The sequence below is a fragment of the Neovison vison genome, chromosome 8 (genome assembly GCF_020171115.1).
Source record: "Neovison vison isolate M4711 chromosome 8, ASM_NN_V1, whole genome shotgun sequence".
NCBI classification, from domain to species: domain Eukaryota; kingdom Metazoa; phylum Chordata; class Mammalia; order Carnivora; family Mustelidae; genus Neogale; species Neogale vison.
In genome coordinates this window covers 21,419,448-21,446,335 of record NC_058098.1, presented here as the reverse complement: position 1 = coordinate 21,446,335, position 26,888 = coordinate 21,419,448, and the positions used below count along the sequence as shown (strand labels likewise).

General features: G+C 48.7%; 2 protein-coding genes across 4 annotated transcripts; one reads left to right on the top strand and one right to left on the bottom strand.

Moving 5' to 3' along the window:
- Positions 1-2,662: 2,662 nt before the first annotated feature.
- LOC122916090 (BLCAP apoptosis inducing factor) lies at positions 2,663-13,127 on the bottom strand. Its single transcript, XM_044263057.1, has 2 exons — positions 13,024-13,127; positions 2,663-4,631 (listed from the first exon to the last, which is right to left on the bottom strand). Exon 2 carries the CDS (start codon positions 4,453-4,455, stop codon positions 4,192-4,194), a length of 264 nt encoding a protein of 87 aa, XP_044118992.1. The 5' UTR covers positions 4,456-4,631; positions 13,024-13,127; the 3' UTR covers positions 2,663-4,191.
- Positions 6,477-8,125, top strand: NNAT (neuronatin). Of its 3 annotated transcripts, XM_044263055.1 has the most exons (3): positions 6,477-6,623; positions 7,586-7,661; positions 7,896-8,125. In XM_044263055.1, exons 1-3 carry the CDS (start codon positions 6,552-6,554, stop codon positions 8,123-8,125), a joined length of 378 nt encoding a protein of 125 aa, XP_044118990.1. In that variant the 5' UTR covers positions 6,477-6,551. The 3 variants fall into 3 exon arrangements, 2 of the variants coding, with proteins under 2 accessions (XP_044118990.1, XP_044118991.1); XM_044263056.1 differs by lacking the exon at positions 7,586-7,661 and having other exon boundaries at positions 7,896-7,988; XR_006386137.1 differs by lacking the exon at positions 6,477-6,623 and having other exon boundaries at positions 7,574-7,666; positions 7,896-7,987.
- Positions 13,128-26,888: the final 13,761 nt, after the last annotated feature.

Here is a 26,888-nt window from a genome sequence, read left to right as displayed (position 1 = left end):
CCCTCCCTGGTTCCTGCCCTCACCTCCCCAACCCACCAGCATGCCTGAGATCTCCTTCTCCCTGTTCCCAAGGAGCTGGACAGGGCTATGGCCTTCTGGACAGCCCTGTCACTTTCACTGCTCGAATGCTAGCTGTCCTGTCCCTTGCTAAAAGAATCCAGATTGGATTGGGTTATCCCCTATTCCCACCAGATCCTCATCTGTGATGGTTCTAGTCAGCTGGAAGCTGAAGAGTTCTCAGGACTGTTTGGGGACCTGCCAGCAGCAGGTCAGTCTTAGGTCCCTCAGTATCTCCCAGTATAGTCCTTGAAGCTTGGACAGCCTAACCTCTGTTGCCAAAAGCCATCTGAGCTCTGATTCTAGGACAGCCACATACTGCTGGCCCTTCATTTTACTTTCAGTCCCATTTCTGTATCTGCAAGAACAGAGATTGCTTGATGAGATGCTGAGAAATAACATCTCATGCATTATTTCACTGTTCAAACATTCAAATTTGTCCTCAGGTCTCAGCCTGAACATCAGTCCCCTCCGGCCTGCATCAGATCCCCTTTTAGACTCCTATTATAGCATCTGCCACAATTCATAGTTTTACATGTCTCGATGGGATTATCTGCCCAATGTCATGCTCTTTCCCATCAGCCTGGATGACTCCCTCCCTGATGGCAGGGATATTCACTCCGTGTGGCCCCAGGCCTAGTCCTACTCGGATTCTGGTAAGTGCACCCCTGACTAACAGTGCAGGTCCCCCTGAGGGGTGGGAGAGCCCAGTCGCTATGAAGAGGAAGGGACAAAGTTCAGGAAGGCTTCCTGGCAGAGGCGTATCTGGGTTCACATGGTACTGACTAAAGGAGAAAGCATACACAGGCTGTCCTGCAAGGGCACTGCCCGCTTCCTGGAGCTCAGTCATCTTTCTCAAGTGTATCCAGGAGCACCTTAAGATCCTAGGAAGAAGGATTCCCGGTATTTAGGGCTAGGAACTGTTTGCTCCCAAGACCACATTTTACCTATACGGAAACCAAGGTCCAGATCAGGGTACAGACCAGTTCTGACAGAAGCCCAGCCCAAGGCCTCATGGGGTCCCGTGGTTAGCACCCATCTCACACCAGGAGCCAGAGCAACCAGAGGGATGGCAGAGCATGATTTTCTAAGGCCCGATGCCCTTGCTCTTTTCCAGAAGAGGTATCTACTTTTCATTTTCCTGAAAGACGTTTCAGGAAGAGGAGGCAGGGTGCATGCCAAGGTGGAAAGCAGCACATTCGGCAGATGGAATGCTGATTTGGCAGTCACCTTGGGGGTGGGGGAGAGGGGGCTGCAGGCTCCCTGCCGGCAAGGGCCACACATCTTTCAGAGGGAGGCCTGTTTGTAACTCTTAAGCAGGCCTGACCTACGACAGAAAGCTGCTTTCTGAGGGAGAGCAAAATAAACAACAATCTTGGCTTCATTTATCATCCAGGTGCCTCCACGGGAGAGTGGGGCCACAAAAGCCTTTTTTGTTTGCTTGTTTTGTTTTTGGAATTTGCAATTGTCTATTTTCCTAAGTCTTCCCCACTAGGCTAGAATCATGCGCTCCTGGTGGGTCAGGCCTGGGTCTTGCCCCTGAAATCCCCAGCCAGCCTCATACAGGGGCTATGTTTGCTGAATAAACCCTCCTTCCCACATGCAGGATTCTTCTTCTTGTCAAGACTTTGCTGAACCATGAAATAAATCCAGAAACCCAGAAAAGAAGAATTCAGAGGTAAAGGCACAAAAGGACCAGGCAGAACATACTCAGCAGATATAATCAATACAAGTTCAGTTCTTTGAAAGTACCTTTAAAATGGCTAAATCTTTGGCAAGTTTTGGTCAAGAAAAGAGAAAGCGTGGACAAGCAAAGCTAGGAATGAAAAAAGGGACAAACTGACAATGTTGAGATTTAAAAAGGGCAAGAGAAAATAACACAAAACTTTACAGCAATAAATTAGAAGACTAGAAAAGACATGTGACCTCCTCTGAAATTACCAAAGCCCTTTAGCAACAGTTACCTCCAGAAACCCTTACACAGCACTGTGCTTTGGACAGCAGTGCTCCAGTTAGGTTTTCTAGAAGGAAAAGAGACTGAGAGGTGGACACCCAGCCCAGGTCCCTGGCAAGCCACCCGCTTTGTCTCAAAGGTCACAGCCACAGGAGCATGTGCCCATCAACGACAGGGACCTGCCACACTCTTGCACTTCTAGCCATCACCTTAAGCCCCCGGTTGGAGGCCAGCCTTATTTATTTTTCCACTTGAAATGCCATAGGAGTTTCACTTTATTTTTACTTCAAAAGCAGCACCATAAAAATCCTTGATGATTAGAGCTCCAGCTGTCCTAAGTTGTTTGTCAAGGGATCGGTTACTCAAATCTCCTATGGAGGGAAACAGTTTCAGGCGAGAGGCCATGGGAGCTGAGAAACACGAATGTCTCATCTCTAAAAACTTTCAGACTCCCTCCTGTTCACCGCCTGGCCTGCCCCCTCCTCCCTTCCCCCAACCCCACCATCTGCTCTCTAGAGAGCAGATCAAATTTTCGGGCTAAGGTACTCTGGCGCCAAAGACTCAGCCCCTCCAAGCTACCCCCTGCCCCCCACCAACGCAGAAATCCAACACCATGACCCAAATGGACTACAGCCACATGAAACCACAAAGTAAAGTTTATAAAGCTTTATTAAACATTTCAAACAGCTGTGCAACGAACACACCAAAAATAAAAGCTCCGGAATAGCAGTCCACATGTTCCCCAAGTGTGGCCTCACAGTCCCATTCCCTAGATGGACTGCCTCCAGTTCTGTCCTCTGCCTGGCCCACTGCCCTTCCTGCTCAGGCAAGAGAAAGATGGATGATTGAGACTGGACGGACAACCATGCCGGTCCCCAGTGGGCAGGGGCCAGGAGAAAGTCTCGTTTGCCAACACTTGTTACAGAAGCGCAGAAAAAGCAAAAAGCAAGTGACAGTCACAAAGTCTTCCTGTGTATTCTTCATAAGGTACAGTCTATACGCGCAGGACTGAAGGAGCTCCTGGCACAAGGACGATGGCCACTGCTCCCCTCTGTCTTGTCTGAACCATCTCGGAGTCCAGTGTGCTGGTCACCCTGCAGTCCCCATGCTAAATAAAAACTGTAGCGGCACCTACTATAGCTAGCTACTGCTAAACCTCCAAGTCAGAACACGCTCGATAAAGCTTCTTTAAAAGGAATATACACATGTATTTGTATACACACGCGCACACACGCACGTACACACACACTCACGGCACGCCAAAAAATATCCAAACACCTATTACAGGGATCATGGCTGTTATGAAACACACAAGTACTCTCCCATTCACTCGGCTGGGGACTGCTAGATCTACAGGGACACGCCACACCTCAATCCTGCAGAGCATGCACGGGAGACACGGTGAGGCCCCCCTCCTTGGGACAAATGAGAAAGGCAGGAGGAAGGGCAAAGAAAGTGAGGCTGGGCTGGTAAGCATGAGCCCAGCCACTCAAATGAAAGAGCAACAGGTCTCTGTTACTTCTTTCTTAAAAATGAGTGGAGAAAATACTGGAGATTTGTGAACAACAAACAGTCAAGACACGTTTTTGTCTGGGCTGCTGACCGGGGAAAGAAGGATGAAAAAGCGAGGCTCTCGGGCGTCAGCAATCTCTTTAAATTCGAGATAAGTGCAAAAATGAGCCCTGTCTTAGACAGGTACTCCCCCAAAAAGGAAAGGGGTAGAAGAGAACTAAAGGGAAACCAGGACAGGGACTGAGGGGATGGTAACATTCTGGGAAGGGAAGAGACCCTGAAAAGGAGGGGGTCATAGAGGTGACAAGACTGGCATTTTATCTGCCCAGGTCATGCTGGGACGGTGGACCAGGATGGGCACAGACTCCTCGCAGGAATGAGGCGATGGGGGTGACCATCCTGCCAGCCTGGGGGGTAGGGGGGGAACCGAGATGGGGACAGAACACACACAATCACAAGACCACCCACAACTACAGGACTCTACAATAAAAGCACCGGTCAGTGCCATTATTCACATTATAAGGATAAAACATCACAGGCCAAGAAAGGCGCCGTCAGGAATGTGGCACCCGCGGGGCTGCGGGATTTGAAACTCCAATGCTTTATGACCTATGTCAATGCCTCCCCTCCCATCTTCTGCTTCCTTGGAAAGCTAACTGGGCAGGCTGTTAGGTGCCCACAACGCCGGGGTCGTGCGCCGATTCCGGAAGCGGGGAATCAGAACAGTGGTACAGGAAACAGTTTCCCCAGCAGCTATAGCAGATGAGGAAAAGGGCTGCCAGGAAAACCAAGGCACAGATTGTGCAAGGCTTCCGCTCCAGGAGGAAGCTGAGCAGGTAGAAGCCCATGAACATGGAGTGGCTGAACCACAGGGCGGGGTTGAGGGGCTTGGGGATGAGGAGGACGGGCAGCAGCCACTGGAGGCAATACATGATCTCTGCTGGGCAGGGCCTTCGCCAAGGCCACCGGGCACCGCTGCAGGAACCGACCTAATGGGAGCCAGCGGGCGCAGGCAGCTGCCCTCCGCTTTCTTCAACCCTCACTCTCCAGGAGCTGAGCCGCTGTGCTCTCTGGCTGTCAGCCCGGGATCACCAAGGCAGCAGGGATCCTGAAGAGAAAAGTCAACACAACAGACAAACAGACAAAAAACAGACAGACAGACAGACACCAAAAAAAAAAAAAAAACAGGAACAGAATGTAGACTTATTTGGGAAAATGGATCATGGTTAACAACAGCAAATGTGAATGCCCTTTCCTCCCTGCCCACCCATGGAAGTCTATTCCACTCCACATCACCATCTCAGGAAGCTCCTCGAGTATCTCCCCCGGGGCCTGTCGGGGAGGTGGGCCAGAGGGCTCTTCGGGCAGGTCCGGCACAGTGGACTGGCTTTGCCTGGGCCCTGCCCAGCAGAGATCATGTATCGCCTCCTGGGGCTGCAGCCCGTCCTCAAGGGCCCCAGACCTCACAATACCGCCCTGTGGTTGCCACCGGATGGCCACGGGCTCCATGCTGTGCCCCCACAAAATAAGAACAAGGTTCGGTTCTGTATCTAGTCTGTCACAGCAGGTGCTCGGTAGAGAGTTAAAGCACCTCACTGCCAGCCGGAGCTCGCTGGTAATGGATCCTTGCATGCCCTGTGAGGCCGCGGGACGGGCGTGGGGGTGGGGGTGCAGTACTACCGAATATTTTGTTTTAAGATGGCAGCCTGGCATCATTTTGCCAAAACCAGCCAACTTCTTCGAAAGGCAATGTAGGAAAAATCACCATGCTACTTCATCCAAACTGACTTTGCTTGGATCACTTACACTTTCCATCTGCTGCTGGCACTGTATAGAACCTGACCTCTGTGAGCTTTTAATCAAAATTAATTTTCTATCCACAGAGGGGCAAATGCCATTTGGCCCCTGTGCTAGATAGCTTGCTGGAGAGGCGCTCTCCAGTGGCGGGTCCCCAGGGCGTTGAGGCTGAGCTCGCAACCCGTGTCTGGGTCTTCCCCGCTGTGCCTGGAAATGGACCTGCGGTGGCCACAACCCTCTGGTGACCGTAGCAAAACCCCATTCCGACCTCCAGCTGTCCAGCACAACGGGTACAAAGAACCTCGCTGGCTGTGTGAAGTCCCACCAGGATCTGGGGGGGAGGGGAGCATAAGAGAGAGATTGAAAAGACCTGTCTGGCAGAAATGATCCCGGAGCATTTTCCGACCACTTTTTGAAAAGCTCATCCCACCCCTTCCGCGGACACAAAGGCACCAATCCCTCCCGCCCCCCTCCCACAGGGTAGACCCAGGGACTACTGCTTGTGCGCCTAGAGCTCAGTGCTCTGGCTCTATTTCTTTCAATAGTCACCGTGGTAGTAACCGTAAGAAGCTGGACGCAAAGAATGAGAGAAAGTTCCGTGTTCAGGGACTCTCGGGAAGCAGAGGACACGGGTTTAGAGCACATCAAATACCAGAATGAGTACCAACCACGGGCCTCTGAAGCCAAGGCTCCGGGAAGGGGCACCTCTTTTTTTTTTTTCCCCCGCTCTGTGGGGCAAATGATCCCCAAGTTAGGTCTTCCTAGTTTTCCACCCGTGCCCAAGGTGGGGTACTGGTGTGTCACGGACACTGGGATAGAAATTGCAGGCCACCGCTCAGAGAAGGAGTTCCGTGCCAAAAGGCGTGCATCCCCTACTCCAGCCCTTTGCGCTACTCAAGAGTTGCAGTTCCTCTCCATTTTACACTAAAATCTAAAAGCGGGCACAGCGGAATCTTCTGGAAAGGGGCTAAGATGGAACTCAGGAGGCGGGGGTCGGTGTGGAAAGAGCAAATGAATTATTTTTTCCTCTCCTGGCGAATGAGGAGCGCCCCCGGCCACCCCTCCTCAATGGAACCCACCCCAGACGCGCATGCGCACTTGGGTGGCGGGCGGATACTTAAGGCGCGGCCACCGCGGCTGCGGCAGTGCGCCCAACAGCTAACTCCAAGAAATCGGTGGACCTTGGCGAACCGCGCTTGCTCTCGACCACTCACCCACCACTCTCGGAACCATGGCGGCAGTGGCGGCAGCCTCAGCTGAGCTGCTCATCATTGGCTGGTACATTTTCCGCGTGCTGCTGCAGGTAAGTGTGCCCAGGTTCCGGGTGGGAAAGGGGTCCCGATGGGCGCCCCCTTAACCGGCAGGCCCACGTCGCAATTGCCGCCTCCCGGACCCATCCTATCCTTATTGCCGCGATCCCTGCTTGCCAGAGTGCCGCGGTTGGCACCGCGTGCCCCCGCGCGTTCCCTGCGCCCTCCTCCTCGCGCAGACCCTTCCCAGTGCGCCCGCGCCCGGCCGGGAACAAAGAGTTGGGGCGCGGCGGGCGCCAGCCGCTGACGATCGCCGAGGCTCTTAGCGACCAACGCGGTAAGAAAAACCCGCTACACCCAGATTCGACCCCAGGAGGGAGGCGGGGCACTTGTGTTTTGCGAAGAGACTTTACGCTCGCATAGCAAAATTTTCCGCCTTAAAAAATTGCGCATTGCGGGGAAATTTCTTAAAAAAAAAAAAAAATATATATATATATATATATATAGCGCTTGCGAAGGTGGAACCAAAAATAAGTTAGAAAAAGGCACTTCTCAGGCAAAAAAAAAAAAAAAAAAAAAAACTCTTCATAAAAACCCACAACGAATTGGAGAAAAGTAATTCGCGGGAAAAAATGAATTAGAGAAAATGCGCATTGCAGGAAAAATAAATCAGGCAAAAGCACTTGGCAGAAATAAATGCATTAGATAAAAAGCGCACTGCAGAAAAAAAATCAGACAAAGGAGCTAACAAAAAACATGAATCAGATAAAAAGCGCTTTGAAGCAAACAATTAGAAAAGGTTCTTTGCAGGAAAAATGGGAGAGAAAAAAAGCGCTTCCAAAAGGACAATTCGCTTTATTAAAATAAAAAATCAAATAGAGACAAAGTGCTTTGTAAATATAAATCAGAAGAAAGCACTTTGCCCATAAAATCATTTACCCTAAAAGCACCCCTTGCAGGAAGAATTCCCTACTAAGGGAATCCTTTGCCAAAGGAATCGCATATTTCCTTTAAGGTGTTCCTGGAATGCTGCATTTACTGGGTAGGATTCGCTTTTCGAAATCCTCCAGGGACACAGCCCATTGCGAGAAGTGAGGTATACCTAAGTTGTGGGTCCAATCAGCTTGCTGCCATGCAGCCTTCAGCACAGTTGGAAAAGCTCCAGCTGCCCTGACTCGTGGACAAGCTGCGCCCGCGCCTGCCTCTAAGTCCAACGGGCGGGCGGGCAGGCGGGGCAGGGGGTGGGGCGGGGGCGGGCACGGCAGCGCTGCAGACGGGCTGCGGGTGCCTGCCTCTAAGGGCAGATCCCGGGTCTCTTGCTGCAGGTGTTCAGGTACTCCCTGCAGAAGCTGGCATACACGGTATCGAGGACCGGGCGGCAGGTGCTGGGAGAGCGCCGGCAGCGAGCCCCCAACTGAGGTCCCAGCCCCCAGCCCTGGGCGGCCTTGTCACCAGGTGCTCCTGTGCTTCTCGGCCAGCATGGGAGCCAGTGCCGCGCAGGAATGGGGGGTCCCCTGTGCTCTCTCGCCAGAGGAGCATTTGCCAAGGTCAGTGAGGGGCCGGTAGGCTCCTGGAGAAGCAGCACCGACAATGACGACAACACCAGATCCCTTCCAAGCCCCTTTGCACCCCTCTGACGGCTGGGTGGGGTAGAGGGAGGAGGGGGGGTGGGGGGGGAGCTTACCCCCAAGATCTGGGCACAGGCATTGCATTCTGATCTGGACCAAGTCGGGACAGTACCATCCCAGCCCCGCAGCCGTGGCCATGCTAACAGGCCCACCACAGAGATCCAGACAACTACACCAGCCAGCAGAATGGACATTCCAGCATCACCAGCTGAAGCCCTGAATCTCCATGCAGCAGACAAGGCACCAGCTGCGTGCCTGTGTGGCGGGACTTGAGGGCAAGAGTGAGGGAGTTGGATTAAGAAATGGAGGGGGGCCCTCTCAATGTCCCTTGCCTACAACACGTGCATTCCAGCCTTGCTGCCTTTGCTCCCTCAATTCCCTTCCCCCACTCCCTGCCTCCTAAACCCACCCCAAAAGAAATGTGTCACTCAATTTGGACCTATTCAACCAGTAAATGAATTCCATCTTTACTAAAACACCTTCTCTGAGCCCCCAGCCCCTCACTGATCTTGCTTTCCCTGGTCTCACGCAGTTGTGGTCAATATTGTGGTAATCGCTAACTGTACTGACTGTATAAGTGTGCATTAGTTGTGTCTCCCCAGCTAGATTGTAAGCTCCTGGAGGACAGGGACCACCTCTACAAAAAAATAAAAAACCAGTACCTCCCCCATCTCGCACAGTGTCCCAGGACCCTGCGGGGTGGTGGAGGTGCACCAAAACGTTGTCTCTCTTGTGACTTCTTTTACGGCTTCAACACATACTCCTTAAGACTGAACTGATGTACCACTGCGGGGGGGGGGGAGCACACTACTTGAGAGAGGGAGGGTGGGGGAGGCAACAAAGGCGGAATAAGCTGGGACCCTTGCAAACCCAGTTCCATCTTCACTTAACACTGTTCTGAGACAAAGGAACACTTCCCCCACCCCAAAGAGAAAGGTCTACATCCTTAATTGTGGTCTCAGAATAAAGGACCACTTACCTTCCCCAGAGGGGTGGATGCCTTCACTTGTCCTGGAATATTGGGCCTTGGCAGGTAACACCCCCTCCTAAGATGGGAGGCAAGAAAGGTGGGACTAGCCTTCAAGATGGGGTACTAGAGACCAAGGGGGTGATCAGGACTTCAGAACATAAAGTATTATCTCCATCCAGGAACCTGAAGGAAGTGAACACTGGGCACAGTGGGCACTGGCTTGGACAATGAGTATCAGATAAGAGGTGTGGTATGGTGCCTCCTTGGCCCACCTTATCCCTCCAGGCCCTATAACCCCTACAGGGACCACTATAAGGACATTCCACTCTGCTGTGCTACTCTCCAGGTCTCCTAACCGACACCCAGGAAACTCTCTAGCTCTCCCCATTAGTGGGTTCTCCACTTCTGGCATTAGCTTCCATATTCTTAGGGACTTACCAGGTCCCTGGCCCTGGGCTCTCTCCTGCCATGTCAGGGTAGATGAGCGGGTGGCCTGGCTGTTTGGATCCTGGCTTCTTTCTCTCCTCTTTCACTCTTGAGTGAGTCAGGACTCCTTTCACATGGTCAGCTGACTGCCTCACCAAATGGCCCTGCCGCCTGTTCAGCCTTGTCTCTGGCTTAATGTGTCCCTGTCACTACACACCTGTTCCTGGGTCAACACCAAGGGAGGATTTGGAGCCGTAAATCTCCCTCTCTGCCACTTCCTCAAATCCCTTAGTCACAGTTGTCACAAACACTTCTGGAGCACTAAGCACCTCGCCCCTTGAGCCTCATAATATCTCCCCTCCTCTAAGCAACCCCTTTCTAAACCCCACTGCCAGCACCTCTAGAGGCACCTGTAACTTTAGTACAGCATCAGAGAATTATGGGAGTAGAGGGCACAGACCTCAGTTTTGGTACTGGCCTTTGTCATCAATTAGCCCAGGGAAACTGCCCAGGTCGCATCCTACCCCTCACCATCAGCTCCCCTCTGTACCAAGGCTGCTAAGATCCAGGTGAACTCCAAGATACTAGTAACATTCTGCCTTCAAAGTGGCAATCAGGACCCATGGGGGCTGCGGTGGGGTTGTGTAATCAGAGACTCCCATCTCCCTTAGGCTGGGTGACTCCAGCTTCTACTGTAGCCTGCAGGTGGAGGCTAGGATCTCCCCTTGCCCCAGGCTGACTCATCAGCATGCAGTGCCCACACCTCCCTTCTGAAGTTGTATCTTGGCAGGCTTCAAGACTGGGAGTTGCTGTGGTTTTCCACACTAAGCCCACAGAACCGTGAACATTTCAACATGTGTTCTCAGTGAAGACTGCCTCACCTCAGAGCCTTCAAGGGGTAGGCTCACAGCCCCACTGTCCCACATGCTCTAACCTCAGCCCAGTTAGAAGGTAACTGGGTTCAGACAGACAGGCATGGAAGGGTCTGGCTGTTCTGGACAGAGCATGCTCCCCTTAGCCTCCTGTACCCCCTTTAAAAGGCTGGAAGCTGCTGGCAGCCTCAGTCTTTCCAGATAATCTTGGCAAAGCCCACTTGTGGGGCTTCTCCATCCATCCATCAGAGTGGCATGGTGAGATGACAGACTTCCAGGCAAGCACTGTCCTGGTGGCCTGTATCCACGTGGGTGGGCTTGAGTGTGCAATGTCCACTCTCCCACTTTCATCCCTCATCCCCAAACCCTCATGTTCTGGCAGCAAACAACCCACTGGAGAAGGCAGAAGGGATGTGTCCACTTTCTGTTCCTGTGTGGTGCCTAGAAGTCTGGTCCAAACACACCTTGTTTATAAAAATTTTTCCAGAAGCAGTACCAATAAAGCATTTTATTCTGATAGAGAGCAGAAGTTAAAAACGACTACAGTTTCATTGCAGGGCCCTTAGTCCACAGGCCTCCCTTTCCCCTAAACTATCTCAAACCACCCCTAAAAGGCTCTGTCCCTGTAAGACCAAGGATACAGCAGATGATTTGCGAAGGGATTGGAATGGCTTAGGAAAGGCAAGACTCTTGGCACGAATACCCCAAGAAGGATGTCAGCGTCAGCCTAACCAGGTAAGCTGGGGGTGGGGCGGGTAGGGTTAGGTACCATGACTTTCAGAGTTGTGGGGTCTATGTGACACCGCTATCTCTACCTGTGGAGTATCTGGACTGTGACTGAAGGGGTGGGGGACAAGCTTCTTAAGCTTTAGCTGTGGGACAGCAACAGCGTATTACATCTGCGTTGGATGAGGGAGCAGGTTTGCGGTGAGCCATTTGCTACGGATATATTTTCAAACTTGTATCTACTCAGGAGCCAGCACCCTAAAGTGAGATTCTGAATTTGCAGTTAGTTTTACCCCCCGAGATTTAAACGTGCACAAACGCGCACACAACACACAAAACATTAGTCTAACCAACAGTCTCTTTTTCCCTGGTGACCTCTGACTTCCTCTGTATGCCCCAGAGTCATGTCACCATCTTCTCTGGGAAAGATACTGTTCACGCTCCCCTCCACCCCCTCTCCCTCCCACAGGGCCCAAACCCCAGCAGGGTCCAGATTCCTGAGCATTCCCAGAGCAGGAAGTCAAAGAGGCAGGCAACACATGGTCCTTGGTATAGCACACAGTGACAGGCTTGGAATGGAATGCATATGTTTCAAAGAGAAGAGAACAACAAAACAGACAGCCAAACCCAGACTTCCAGATTCCTCTTTGAAACAACATATTACAGATAAAAGGTTAAACCGTTTTTGGCAGCAATTCTAACAAGACTAATTACAGATCCGGAATTGAGCTGGTCACTGGAAACTGACCAGGGCTCTGAATCTTTGACTCTTTTCAAGATGTGCTTGACATTAATGAGTCTCTGATTTAAAATAAACAAATAAACAAGATCTAACACTTGACATTAGCACTTAAGCTCAAACTTTTTTTTTTTTTGTCCTGGCCTTGGTGTTGCTGTCCAGAAGGCTGAGGGGATGGCTGGACCATGTCAGGCAGGGCAAACAGAAGCTGTTCCCAACACACCAGCTCCCTGAAAGGGATAAAACACGATCCGAACCTATGAACAGAAAGATCATTCGCTCCCTAGGACAGATCCCAGTCTGTCCCAACATTTAGCGTTGCCCAACATTTAGCGTTGCCCAACACTTAGCGTTGAAAAGGGACACGGAGGCCTGGAAGGAATTTACAGAAGGTCTGGAAGGGGTAAGCAAAAAGAACTGTTCCCCATCCCCCATTCTTTCAGGCCATTGGTGTGCCAGGCATTCCGTTCCTTCAGCTGCCCTTGAGGGCCACTCCCCATATATACTGGAGGAAAGGAAATGGTGTCCAGACTTGATGTAAAGTTAAGAGATAGGTAAGAAGCACCCGCGACTCAAAGCCGAGCGTCAACCTATTACCCCATCACCTTAGACACCAAAGCGGGTGCCTTGGGGCGGGAGACCCCCTTACGCCCCTCTCACCCACGCCCCTTCTGATTTAAAAAAAAGTAAGACTGAAGGGTCGGGGACAGAATAACAGGACTCTCAGAAGTTAGGCCCCCTGCCATGGGCCCCTGGGACGAAGAGGCGGTAGTCGCGCCCCTCAGCCCCGCGCTCCCCGACTCTGCCTGTCCCGTCCCGGGAATAGACAGGCGAGCACTGACCTTGGAGGCCAGACCGAGACCCAGGGGTCCGGTCACTCGGCCTCGGGCCGGAAAGGACTCCTGAGGCCCAGGTTAGGGCCACACAGGGCAATCACGTGACACCGGACAGGGGTGGCCCCCTGGGTGCGCGGAAGGAAAACCCTAGAAAAGGACGGGGAGACGCCTTAAGGTGACCCCAAAGGGACAACATGGCGGCGCCGCCGCACTGAGGGCCTCTCATCCCGTCCCCAGGGGGCCGACGCCACGGTACCTGCGAGCCCTGCCATGGCGCCGCCGCCACTGTCGCCTTCGCTGCCGCAGCCTGCCTCCACCTCAGCTCGCCACCGACGCCGCAGGAAGCCGGGGAGACGCCCCCTTCGTCTTCGAGTGGAGCAGTCCGAGGACCCCTCCTGGCATTGGGCTGCCTCCAGACGACGCCTGATCATAAACCCCAAGTTGTGGTCATCTTCGCCCGATATCCCCCCAAGGTTCGCCTCAGATGAACCTTTTAAAACTTTCTATGTACATGTGAGGAACTGAGGGGGCTCTCACGTCTTCAAATCCGAAGAATTTTTAATCAGGCGCATCTCGGGTAGTCCCGAATCAGGGCCTCATGGTCCCCTTATGCATATGCAGCAGATTGTGATCCTTACTCAGTGAGAGCCCGAGGGGGCGTACCTTAGTCTCCGTAGGTGAGCTCTGGGTTCCGTGTCTGTGCGTAGGTTACCGGTGTCATCCGGGGCAAACCTTCTCGTGGCTCAAAGTCCGCCCTCTCCCTGGCCCTTTCACCAAGGGGCCAAAGTTCAGGAGCGGGAAAATCGGGTTCAGAAATTAGGACCTGACTTGGGTCAGGACCTGACTCCTCCCCTTTCCCCCTACAGGTTGAGGCAGCTTGCCCACCGCGACTCTCAGCTTCCCTAGGTGCGATGAAATGCTTACCTCACAGAGTTGTTATGGGGGTTGAATGAGTCAGGATTCGTTTATTAGCTAATTAAGCGCATTCCTTGAGCGCTTACTATCTGTAAGTGCAGTGCCAAAGGCAAGAGGGTTGAGTGGAAGGTGGAGTGGAGAGCCGTGGACACTGCTCTAACCTCAAGGCTCTGCCAGCGCAGTGTGGGCAAGGGTAGGGGCGGGCCGGGGCCGGGGTCGGGGTCGGGGGTAACGACAGTCAGCAAACAATGTGTTAATAATATTAATCAAATCAACATACAATTATGCGGCGTGGGAAGTGTAGTGGGGGAACGTAAGGAGGATTCTGAAAAATGAATGGGGTCCTAACATGGGGTAAGGGGTGTGAGGATGGATACACCCTGAGAAGCTGGCATTTAGACTGAGAAACTAAGGACAGTTAGGAGTTGTGCAGGGCTAGACTGAAAGGGGAAATACTATAGGCAAAAGAACCACTTGTCCCAGATGAGGTTGGAAGGAGCAGGGTGGGGGTAAGTGCTGAGAAAGGAGTAGTGCAGGTAGAACTACCAAATGAATTTGGATTTTATCTTGAGATAAATAAGCCATTTTTTTCAGAGGAATGATAACAAATTTGTTTTCCAAAAGGCTACCCTGGTTGCATGGCTTGGAGGACACTTGGGAGCAGATGTGGGGGGACCAGTTAGAAGGTTTTTGGAGCTTTCTAGCTACGAAATGATGATGACTCAGGGTGATGGTTTGGAAAGGTGGAGAAATAAAGGATGAAAGAGTGGATGCGTGCTAAGGTAATGGCAAGAACATCTAGGTTTTTGTCTTGAGTATGAAGGAGTCCAGAGCCCTTCACTATAGTGGTGAAGCTTCAAGAGGGATCAGTTGAGGGGGAAGATACAGAGTTTGGCCTTGAGAAGGCAAGTTTTTGAAATGCTTGGGCAAAGTCTAGGTGGAGAGGTTCAATAGGCATTTCTGTATGAGACAAGCTCAGAAGAGAGGTCTGGGCCGAGGATTCATATCTGGGTAGCATTGGCACACAGGTGATGGATGAAATCATGGTGCTGGATGAGATTCCAAGGGAGGGGAGGTACATTTTTAAAAAACACAGACGAGGAGGAGGAGCCAAGAAAGGAGGCTGAGAAACTGAACAGAGGGATAGGAGGAGGACCAGGTGTGCGCAGGATCCCAGAGAGAAGGTTTCAAGAAGGAGAAAGTGCTTAGTGGGGCTGACTGCTGTAGAGGACAGAAGTGGTACCATTTGGTTGGGTTACAAGGGGGGCTTACAGACTGTATCCTTTATGTTGTAAGTCCACAGAACCCCCCAAAACCCAAAATTAACTGGCTTAAAAAATAAGTAGGCTGCCACCCAATGGCAGATTAATTGAGTTGCTTGGCAGTGTCATCAAAGACATTCTATCTCCCAGGTTGATTTCGTCTCTGCTCTGCTGTCCTTATGATGGTTTCATGCTCATGGTCATAAGATGGCCATCTCCGTTCCTAGAGTCACCGTCATGTCAAGATGCCTGTTCCTCCCCCAGCTAAGAAACAGGCTGGATGTGGCCTCTGTCTTGCTGCTTGTGGGCTGGGGGATCAATGTATCCATGCCAGACCCACCCGATATCTAACACTGGAAGAAAAGAAGAGTCTTATAGTGGAGGCAAGGGCACGAAGCAATTGAAATTCTTACCTGTAGCTGGTGAGAGGGGGACTTGGTACAGCCATTTCTGAAAACCTGCAGCTTCTACTAAATCTGAGCATACACCTAAGCTGTGACCTAGAATTTTAACTCCTAGGTATTCATTCCAAGAGAAATGAGTGCCTATGTCTACAAGAAAGATTCTTGCAAGAATTTTCATAGCAGATTTGTTTATTGCTTAAACTGGAAATAGCTCAGTGTCCATTATCAGGAGAACTGATATGGGTGCCTGAGGGGCTCAGTCAGTTAAGTTTCTGCCTTTGGCTCAGGTCATGATCCCGAGTTCCTGGGATCGAGCCCGGCATTGGGCTCCCTGCTCAGAGGGTTTGGTTCCCCCTTTCCCTCTGTGCTTTCCTCTCTCTCAAGTAAATAAATAAATAAAAATCTTAAAAAAAAAAAAAAACCCAGGAGAACTGATAAATTATGGCACGTTCACTCAACAGAATACTATGTTATAGATACAAAAGTACAATATACTGACACACGTGATAAGTGAATTAATGTCACATACAGTATGTGGACTAAAAGAATCCAGAAAAAAATTAGTAAACGTTGTATGATCCCATTCATATATAAAGTTCAAGGGTAGGCAACACTGATCTGTGATGATAGAAATCAGAATAGTAGTTACCTGGATTGGTAGGAGGGGACTAGAGATGGGAAAGGAGTGAGAGGAATTTTCTGGGAAACGGGAAGAGGTCTATATCTTAATCTGCTTGGTGATTACATTGGCACAAATTCATCAAGATATACCTTAAGATGAGGGGACTTTCTGTACCTTATGTATGTTATACCTCAAGAAAATCAAACTGTAATAGTGAAAGGTGTCCTGCCAATCCATACTATGTGATTGAGCAGAATCACAGAAGAATCAGAAGGTACTTTTTAGAGAGACTCTGCTTTCCAGTAATCTTCATGCTAGGTCTGGGCATTGACAAGGCCTCTGTGACCAACCCACTTCCCCTTGGGACTCCAGAAAACTGGAGAAGATGAGGCAGGACTTCTCACATGTGGCTTGCCCCTGCCCAGCTGTCTTGCTTCCTCTGTACCCACAAGACTGCTCTACTCTCCAGGCTCAGTTGCAGGTGGTAGAAATGACACCAAAATGGGGCTCTGACCTGAGGAACCTGGAAGGTCTTTCTGCCCTAAAATTTTCTCAGCAGACCTCAACTTCCTACCAACACCTCTCCAACTGGCCCTACTACACCAGACACCTGAAGTCACCCATGACCCCTGCTCTGTCCTGCTTCATACTCCCCAAGCCTTTTCCATCCTTTCTGGGTCCTCCATCAGGGCTCTTCTGTCTCTGCCTCCAAAGCCTTGGTCCAGACCACCAACCACTCACCCCTGGACCCTGAACCAGCCTCTCACTTTTCTACCTGTCTACCTGTCTACCTCATCTCACCCAAAGCCATCGTCCTCCACACAGAAGCCAAGATGATCTTCCTAAAAATGACCCTGTCATTCTTCCTGTTGGAGAGAGTGTACCCTCTCCTCTGTTTTCACCTTTTAAGAGCTCTCTAATTGTCGAAGTCCCAGATCAAATGCTGCCTTTTCGATGAAGACTATATTCATTCAGCAAACATTTATCAAGTACCTAATATGTGCTGGGCACCATGTTAGGAAAGGAGGATAGAGGAGGGAATAGACAAATACCATCTGTAGAGTCTAGGGAGGTGGGCAACAAAGCAGTGCCATTGTGTGTGTACTTCCTGTCTGTCTGAGCTCTTTGAGGGAAGGGTAAATGGGGGCGTGGGGTCATTTCTTAGCTTCAGAGCCTAGTATAGAGCCTGACAGGGAAGAGGAGGCAGGCACTGTGGACTGAATGAGCAGGTGAAGGACTGAGTAAATAGATGAAAGACATGGCCAAGCTCCTTCCTTTCTCATTCATCCTCCAAGCCTCTAATTGACCTGGGAGCCAGGCCCATGGAATTCTGTTGGTACTGGATGGCAAACTTGGGGGTTAAATGATAAAGAATCAGCAAAAGTTATGTTTTATAGAGCTATGTTTTGTGAAACCACAGTAACTACTTTCCTACATCATCACTCCATTTAACAATTACTTTTTCTCAAAATCAATGTTATTTCTTTATCAAGACTTCAGTTCAGGAAAGGTAACCTGTAATGGAACAACAGTGATTTGTTAAATCATCAAAGAAGCTATGTGGTATCAAAAGATTAAAAATATAATAAGACACATTATCTCCAAGTTGACCAAAGAAGTAAGCTCCGGGATGGCCCAGACTGCAGCAGAATGCCAGGGTTTTAATCCTGCTGCATTTTCTAGCTGTGTGTCCTTGAGCAACTTACTTACCCTCCCTGTGCCTCACACTTCCCACCCATAAAATGAGGAAAACATCAGAATCTACCCCTTATGGTTGTTTCTGCCAATTCAATGAGTTCATGTTGTAAAACACTTACAACGCTGCCTGTCACATAATTAAAACCTATGGTTTCCTATTCAAGTGGATAACTCTGGCTGTCTCAGGGGCGGGATGAGCTGTGAGAAGCTTGCTGGGAAGTTTGCCATCCTTAAGGGGGCAGGACCAGTGGATTCAAATTCTGGACCTGCTTTCATGACTTTAAGCAATCCCTGCTGGTTTTGTTCTCAGTTTCTCCAACTCGAAGTTCTTTTCGCTCCAGACTTAGGGCTTCTACACTTGGGAAACCGATGTTGCTATTTTAGCCAGGTCTGTGGTGACATCTAGTGGTAATTATGGATAAATGCCCAATGGTCTTGCTATTAACCCCTTGATGAACAGGAACAATAAGGGTATAATGTGCCAGAAACTGAGTTATACATGAACTTAGTTAATATTCAGTGTAATTTTTATAAAGAACATTGTGTTATCTTTATTTTAAAGATAAGGAAAAGAAGATTCAGGGAGATGAAATCAATTGCCTAAGGCTACACTGTTGCAGATGACAGAGGCCACAGGGACACGAAGGCTGTATTTTTAACCCCTCTGTGTCAGGCTCGTGGATGAATACTGAGAAAACATGAAAAATTCATATTCCTACCTCTATAGAATATAACTATAATTCATAACTATTTTAGGCAGAATAAATGAGGCTTAATCTCTGGTGCTTGGGTAAGCTATAAAATGTCTCCCTAGTATCCCTTGGAGAATTTAGGACCTAAAGAGCTTTATTTTCTCAAGAGACCAATTTCATCCCAGAAGATCATGGGATCCTGCCACAGACTACCTGTGAAGGATTATAAAATCCCACCTGCCATTCATTCATTCATTCATTCCTCCCTACAGCAAACACTTACTGAGTACCTAGTATGAGCCAGGCTTCACTCTAGGCTCTAGGGATACCATGGTGAGCAAGAGAGTCCCTGATTTTGATGAGCTCACAGTCCAATTACAAAGGAGCCAGACATAGAACACAGATTATAAGCATGCCACTGTATGACTGAGGAGAAGCATAAACAAGGGGCTACATTAGTCTTGGAGTGGCCGAGGAGGTCTTCCTGAGGTGAGAACATTTAACTTGAACCCTGAGGATAAAGATGGAGTTTTCTGGATCATGAATAAGGGTGACTGGATTAGAGATAAAGAGAATAGAATCTGAGACAGTCTGGAGGTGAGAGGTCAAGGCTATTGAAAAGACCAGAAACAGGTCAATATGGCTGGATCTCTGAGAGTGAGAGGGGAGTGACCTGGGTCATATCACACAAGGTCTTAAAGGCCAAGGAGAGGAGCTCAAATTATTCTAAAACAATGCGAGAGCCCTTGGGGGCTTCAAGCAGAAGATTTGCATCTTTAAAAGATGTGGGGGCGCCTGGGTGGCTCAGTGGGTTAAGCCGCTGCCTTCGGCTCAGGTCATGATCTCAGGGTCCTGGGATCGAGTCCCGCATCGGGCTCTCTGCTCAGCAGAGAGCCTGCTTCCCTCTCTCTCTCTCTGCCTGCCTCTCCATCTACTTGTGATTTCTCGCTGTCAAATAAATAAATAAAATCTTTAAAAAAAATAAAAGATCACTCACTCTAGCTGCTAAAGTAAATGGACTATAGAACAAGTAGGGGAAGAGGGGAAACAGTGGGGGACAAGGGTAAGTGTCTGGGTGGTAGTGACTTGGCCAGGGTGGAGACAGTGGTGCTGTAGGGAGGAGGATTACTTTGTGATGTATTTTGGAGACATGGCTCTCAGCACCTGTTGATTATTTAAATGTGAAGGGGTAAGGAAAAGAACTGAGGATGATTCCTGGGATTTCAGCTTTAAACATAGATTCATTTACTGAAATGAGTAAGACTGAGGGAGAGAAGATTTGGGGAGACTACCTTGGGTTCAAATCTACCCCAGAGGGTAGAGATTCTTTATTTCTTCTTTTTGGCTCAGGAGATTACTCCTGGCATGGGGATGGAAGGAGTAATGGATACCTGAGTATTACTGGGAAACTCTGCTGGGCTCTACTATCTGGGCGTTGTGTAGATTAGTGTCAGTGCCTTGTTCTGAAGACTCAACAACAAAACAAAACATGGAAATCGGATTTCTGTTCACTCCTTAGCTGCACAAAAGGATACTACTAAACTTCCTCGGAGAAACCAGATGGGCCCACATATATTTTAGCACAGGACTCATTTCTGGCCAGTGAGTCCTTTGAGGTGGGAGTTGGTCTTAAGAGCCTTGGGTTGACATGACCAAGCACAGTGTAGACTGTAGCCCAAAACTCCTGCCTAAAGTATAAAGTATGTATTCCTTTGGTGGAGAGCAGTAGAATTTCAGTGAATTAAAATAAAAAGGAAATGTATCAGTAGGATCTCTGGGCTCAGAGAACTGAGAGGCATTTGAAGAAACAAGCTTGGAAAATGCAGAAAACCAGGAGACTCCCCACCCCGCCGCCCTTTCCCCAGGGCCTTTGCACATGCTGTTCCTTCTGCTGGATCATCTTGCCTTTCTTCACAAGGCCCATTCAGACTCCTTCTTAAGGTCTTAGTTTTACTGTTGCTTCCTCAGGAGCTCTCCCTAGTTTTCCAGATGAAGTTGGGTATCCAACTGCTGTCCCAGGACCAAGTGCTTCTCTTTTGTAGCCCTTAATGGGATTGTGACTAAAGAATTACTCATTTGGTCAGCATCTGTCTTCCCAAGTCTACTGAGCTCCATGACAGCAGGGACTAAGTCTGCCTTGGTTCCTGTTGTACTTCCAGAACAAAGGATGAGGGTTGTAGGCAGGACATGCTACAGGGAGAAACCAGTCCAAAGCCTCCGTGGCTGATGACCTCAGAAGTTTATTTCTCGTTCAAGCTACATGTTGTTTTTCTCTGGGACTCAGTCTGGCAGGGACCGGGTCTCACTCATCTGTGTACCAAGCCCCTAGCTGAGGACCAGACAAAAGGTTGGTGCAACTTGAACTTGATGGATTAAGCAGAATGGCGCCAAGGTCCTGGCAGTAAATGGTGGCTGTCCTAAGACTCAGCTGAGGGGGAACGGTGTAGACTTTTCCTTTAGAATCTTGGTCATGCATCAACATGTCACTTAGATCCTTCCAGTAGTAAAGCTGTGTTTTAGAGAGCTGAAGCAATTTGCTCAAGGTAACAGCTAGCGAGCAGCATGGAGCAGAGAAGAGTGGTTAGGGACATAGCTCTGGATCAGACAGACCTAAGGTCACCTCCTGCCTCTGTGACAATAAAATATCAGCACATATAATGACAATAATGCATTATTTCTCAATGAATAAGATAAGAATTCATGATGGGGAGTCTGCTGCTCCCTCTCCCTTGGCCCATCCCCTTCTCCATGCTCTCGCCCTCTGCGCATGCTCTTTCTCTCTCAAATAAATAAACTCTCTCTCCTTTTCAAAAGAAGTTATGTGATCAGAAAGCAAGGCAAAGCATTTCTTCTCCCTATGCCTCAGTGTCCTCATCTGTAAAATGGGGCTGATACATCTGACCTCTTGGCGTGGCAGAAGATGCATGAAAAATATTGAGCATCAAGCTGGCACATAGTAAATGCTTAAGAAATGCTAGCTTAAAAAAGCTGGTGGAGGAGGGACAGCAGTAAGGTGGTGGCATGGGAGGTCCTCCACGTGTACCCCCTTCAGCAACAATAACTTGCAGCTGTCCATGGGCAAAAGCCCCTTTGCTGAAGCTTTGGGTTCTAGGCAGGAGTCTGCGAAGACCCAGTCATGGCAAATTGTAAAAGAACTGCTTTCTAATTAGATATGAACAGGACACCTGTGAGAGAGAAATCCACAAGAATTCTGTCTGCGGGTCCCTTCCCAAAAGTCTTAAGTGGCCATTTCCCTTTCAAGACACCAAAATTGTAAAGTCTCCATATAGATAGCGAACTGGAATGCCCATCAGTGGACTCCTCAAAGGAAAGGTCTTGGACCGATAGCAAAAGATTAGAGAGCAAATATGCATTTATATGTTTTTTAAAAATAATATTTTGTTTATTTGACAGAGAGAGATCACAAGTAGGCAGAGAGGCAGGCAGAGAGAGAGGAGGAAGCAGGCTCCCCACTGAGCAGAGAGTCTGAGGTGGGGCTCGATCCCAGGACTCTGAGACCATGACCTGAGCTGAAGGCAGAGGCTTAACCCACTGAGTCACCCAGGTGCCCTGCATTTATATGTTTTAAGTTAAAATAAAAACTTAAACTTTATACGTAATATTTTAAGACCTTTTTTTTAAATTAATAGACTAACCTCTAGCACCTATCACATCTTTGTGTGAATCAGAAAAATCACCGCTTCCGCTGGGTGGATTGGGCTCCACAGGCAGGGAGGCGAGGGCTGGATGTCAGCTTGTCCTCAGCTGAGCGCTGCTGCGCAGTCTGCAACCTGTTTGGCGGTTAATGGCATCCCGTAAAGGAATCTCCAGGCCCAAAGAGAAACAGTTCAAAGGGCTGTGCTGGTAACCGCAGCATCCACTAAATCTGAGAGGCGTCTCACCTGCAACAGAAAGGTCCCTATCGGAATGCCACCTCCCTCATCTTCCCTGAGCCCTACCTACGCTAATTCCACGATCACCTTGACCTCCTCTTTCCGTCTGTCACATCCTATTAATGCGGCTGGAGATGGCGGGGCGGGGGGGGGGGGGGAGCAGGGGGAGGGGATCTCAAGGATTATCAGTCTGGAAGAAGATAATTTTTCAGGCAGACAAATTGTTAATGACATCCCATGGGTCCCCACACCCTACTTTTACTCTTCCTATGGTCATCAGAAGTGGGTGAAAGGGCATTCTAGGTGGTGCAGGGAAGGTCTGCAGAATGAAGGGAGACAAGGTCAGGGGCTGTGATGTCCTCTTTGTCTGATGATTCGCATCTTCCCACACACATCTAGCGGGAGCTTCCCTGCCTCTACGCCTCCCTCCCTTCATGGGGGCTACAGACATGGGCATGGGCATGGATCCTGCGGCCAGGCCCAGGAGGTCCGAGTGGTTCCAAGGCCCGGAGTGCTGGGTGGCCCAGCCTTCAGCCACAGCTCAGAGAGGGAAGCTGGAGCCTTTAAACCCCCTGAGCCGGAATCGGCCCTCATGGAGCTGTCCCAGCAGACCTCAGCTGCTTCAAGGACATCTCTAGGGTCCCTCTAGGCATTCTATGTGAACTTGGGCAAGTCACTGTATCTCTTGGAGCCTTAGGTTCCCTGGTCTCCAGGTATAATCATAGTACTTCCCTCCCAGCGTGGTTGTGACCCCTGAGTATGTTTGTGTAACACAGCGATGGGCACAGCATGTGACATATGCAGTAAGCTCTGGGGACGTAGCAGCTTCCCCATGACCTCTGGGATCCCACACAAGCCCCTGTTCCCTAGGAGGGAGATCACTAATCCCACAGTCTGTCAACTCTAAGACAAATGCTGAGAATCTTTTTTGGGGTCTCCATAGCCTGGTCATAAACTCAGCTGAAGAACTCACTAGAAGTGAGTTTTGCACCCGATGAAGAGACACAAAAATTGAATTAAAAGATCACTGTGAGTATTTTCCTAAGCTGGGAGGCAGCTGTGAGTGGATAAGAACCCTTCTCCCATCACTCTGCAGACACTGATAAATAACACGACACACTCTGTGGAAGAAGAGATTCTGGAGATTGCTTTAGATGGCTTCCAGAAACAAAAGTTCGTTGTACAAAAGTAATGACATCATTTTGATAAGGAATTACTTTTCACTGTCCAACCCTACTGGAGAGGTGGTCTGTGTCACTCTTCTGAACTTCACAAAAATGCCCAACTGATTTTTGATGAAGATGTAAAGGCAATTCAGTGAAGAAAAGATAACCTTTTCAATACACAGCGTGGCACCATTCAGCCTCCATGGGCAATGGAAGGAAGGAAGGAAGGAAGGAAAAAAAGAACATCAACCGAAATCTCACATAACTCAAAACGGGTCACAGACTTAAATATTAAATGCGAAAGTATAAAACTTTTAGCAAAAAACAAAGAAAGAGAGAGAGAGAAAGAAAGAAAGAGGAAGGAAGTAGAAGGAAGGAAGGGAGGGAGGGGGCAGGGCAGGAAAGGAAAGGAAAAGGAACTCTTCAAGGTCTGAAGCTAGGCAGAGTTCTTGGGTTTGGCAGCAAAAGCATGATTCATAAAAGGAAAAATTGACCTCATCAATTTGACCTCATCATGAATTTTTTCCATGAAAGACTGTGAAAGGATAAAAAGGCAAAGTATAGACTGAAGGAAATAACTTAAGAGACTAGTGTCCAAACTCAAAAGTTAAAAAAAAAAATTCACTTAGAAACTAGACAAAAGGTAGGGTACCTGGGTGGCTCAGTCAGTTAAGCATCTGCCTTGGGCTCAGGTCATGATCCCAGGGTCCTGGGATGGAGACCCCCCCCCAATAGGGCTCCCTGCTCAGCGGGGAGTCTGCTTCACTCTCTACTTCTGACCTTCCCCCAACTCGTGTTCTCTTCTGCTCACTCTGATTTCTCTCTCTCAAATAAATAATCTTTAAAAAAGAGAGAAACTAGACAAAAGACATGATCTGACATTTCAGCAAAGAGAATATACAAATGGCAAAGAAGCACAAGCAAAGACGTTCAAAATCATTAGTCATTAGGGAAATGCAAATAAAGCCACAATGGAAAATGCACTATACACCTGTCTGAAAGCCTAAAATAAAAAAATAGTGACAACACCAAATGCTCACTCATACATTGCCGGTGGGAAAGTATAACTGTACGACCACTCTGGTAAATGTGTTTGGCAGGGTTTTGTTTTGTTTTTTTAAAGATTTTATTTTTTTTAACTAATCTTTACACCCAGTATGGGGCTTGAACTCACAACCCTGAGATCAAGAGTCACGTGCTCTACTGACTGAGCCAGCCAGGTACCCCCATGTTTGGCAGTTAAAACAAAACAAAACAAAACACCAGGCGTGCACTTACCATATATCCAACAATTGCACTCTTATGTATTTACCCTAGAGAAATGGAAATTTACGCTCATTGAAAAATCTATACATAACAGCTTTATTAGTAAGAGCCCCAAACTGAAAATAATCCAGACATCCTTCAATGGGTTACTGTTAAACAAATGGAATCCCAAACCATAGAATACGATTTGGCAATAAAAAAGAACTAACTGGATACATGCAACTTGGATGAATCTCGGCAGAATTTAGCCAAGTGAAAAAGCCAATCCCTAAAGGCTATATATTATATAATTTCATGTATATAAAGTTTTTGAAATGGCAAAACTATAGACATTGAGAACAGACCGTTGGTTGCCAGGAATTAAGGGTGAGGTAGGAGGATGGAGGGGTGAGAGTGGGTATGTTTTTATTTTATTTTATTTAAATTTTAAAGATTTTATTTATTTATTTGTCAGAGAGCATACAAGCACAGGGAGCAACAGAGGCAGAGGGAGAAGCAAGCTTCCCGCTGAGCAAGGAGCCCGATGTGGGGCTCGATCCCAGGATGCTGGAATCATGACCTGAGTAGAATGCAGACGCTTAACCAACTGACCCACCCAGCATCCCATCGTGGGTAGGTTTTTAAAAGAATAATGCAAGTGATTCTTGTAATGATGCAACTTTTCTGCATATTTTTTTTAAAGATTTTATTTATTTATCAGGGGGGTGGGGAGAGCGAACACAGGCAGACAGAATGGCAGGCAGGGGCAGAGGGAGAAGCAGGCTCCCTGCCGAGCAAGGAGCCCCATGTGGGACTCGATCCCAGGACGCTGGGATCATGACTTGAGCCGAAGGCAGCTGCTTAACCAACTGAGCCACCCAGGCATCCCACTGTTCTGCATCTTGACTGTGTTGGTGGATACGGGTACATTAACCCCCATGTGTAATAAACTTGCAAAGCCCTCCCCGCCCCCCCACCCCCCTCCCACACAATAGTAAAGCAAAACTAAGGAAATCTGAAAAGATCCCATGGATTGTATCCACGTCAATATCTTGGTTGTGATATTTTACTGTAGTTTGGGGCCAAAACTGGGTAAAAGGACTGTGGGATTTCTCTGCATTATTTCTTACAGCTGCATGTTGAATCTATAATTATCTCCACATAAAATAATTAAATAATTAAATCAGGTGACATTGTTGTATTTTCCACGATTATTTATTACTGGGACATAAATGAACAAATCTTAATTGTACACATTCAAATGGTCACCAGCCAAACCAAGACATGGAAAGTATTCATCCCAGAAAGCTGTCCCCATGCCCTCCACCTACTCCATCTATACCCATCTCCTCCAGGAGGTAACTGCTAGTCTGATTCTTGTCACCATAGATTCCTTTTGCCGGTTCTAGAACTTTAATGAATGGAATCCCATCAAATGTTATCTCTTGTGTGACATTTTTCGTTTGCAATAATGTTTTTGAGACTCATGCATGTGACGAAATGTGGCAACAGTTCATACCTTTTCATTGCTGAGCAGTATTTCACTATATAAACGCACCCCTGTTTATCAAGTCGGCTTGTCGATGGACGTTTGAATTCTTTCCAATGTGGGGCTATTACAGAGAAAGCTGCTATGAACATTTCGGTACAAGTCATTTCATGGACATTTGTTTCTGTTTCCCTTGGGTAAATACCTAGAACAGAAGTGGCTGCATCACATGGTTTAACTTTATTAGAAACTGCCAAAATGTTTTCCAAACTGGCATCATTTGATAGTCCCACCTGCTAGGTAGGAGGATTCCTGTTGTTCCTCATCTTTCCTAAAATTTAATATGGTCAACTTTCTATACTTTGACCATTCTGGTGGGTATGTAGTCATAATTAATTTGAATAACAAAAAGTATTAAATAAATTAGAACGATAAGTAGTACACGAACATATTAAAAAAAAAAATTCAGTGGCCCAAAAGTTTGACATCTTAAGTAGCCTAGCTCAAAGTAACTCCTGTGTGGTCAGTCCCAATTTCCCTCCAGTCTGTTCCCAAATGTCCACGCCCCCTGCTCTGCTCATGACATACCCAGGGCCCCAGCCCAGTGCCAATACCAACCTCCTTCCTGCCCTCCCCACTTCCAACCTTACCCCTGACCCTGACCCTCCCATGCTCTAAGCCCGCAGATCAAGTCCACATACTTGGGTCTGGCATCTGAGCCCCCCTCACCTGCCC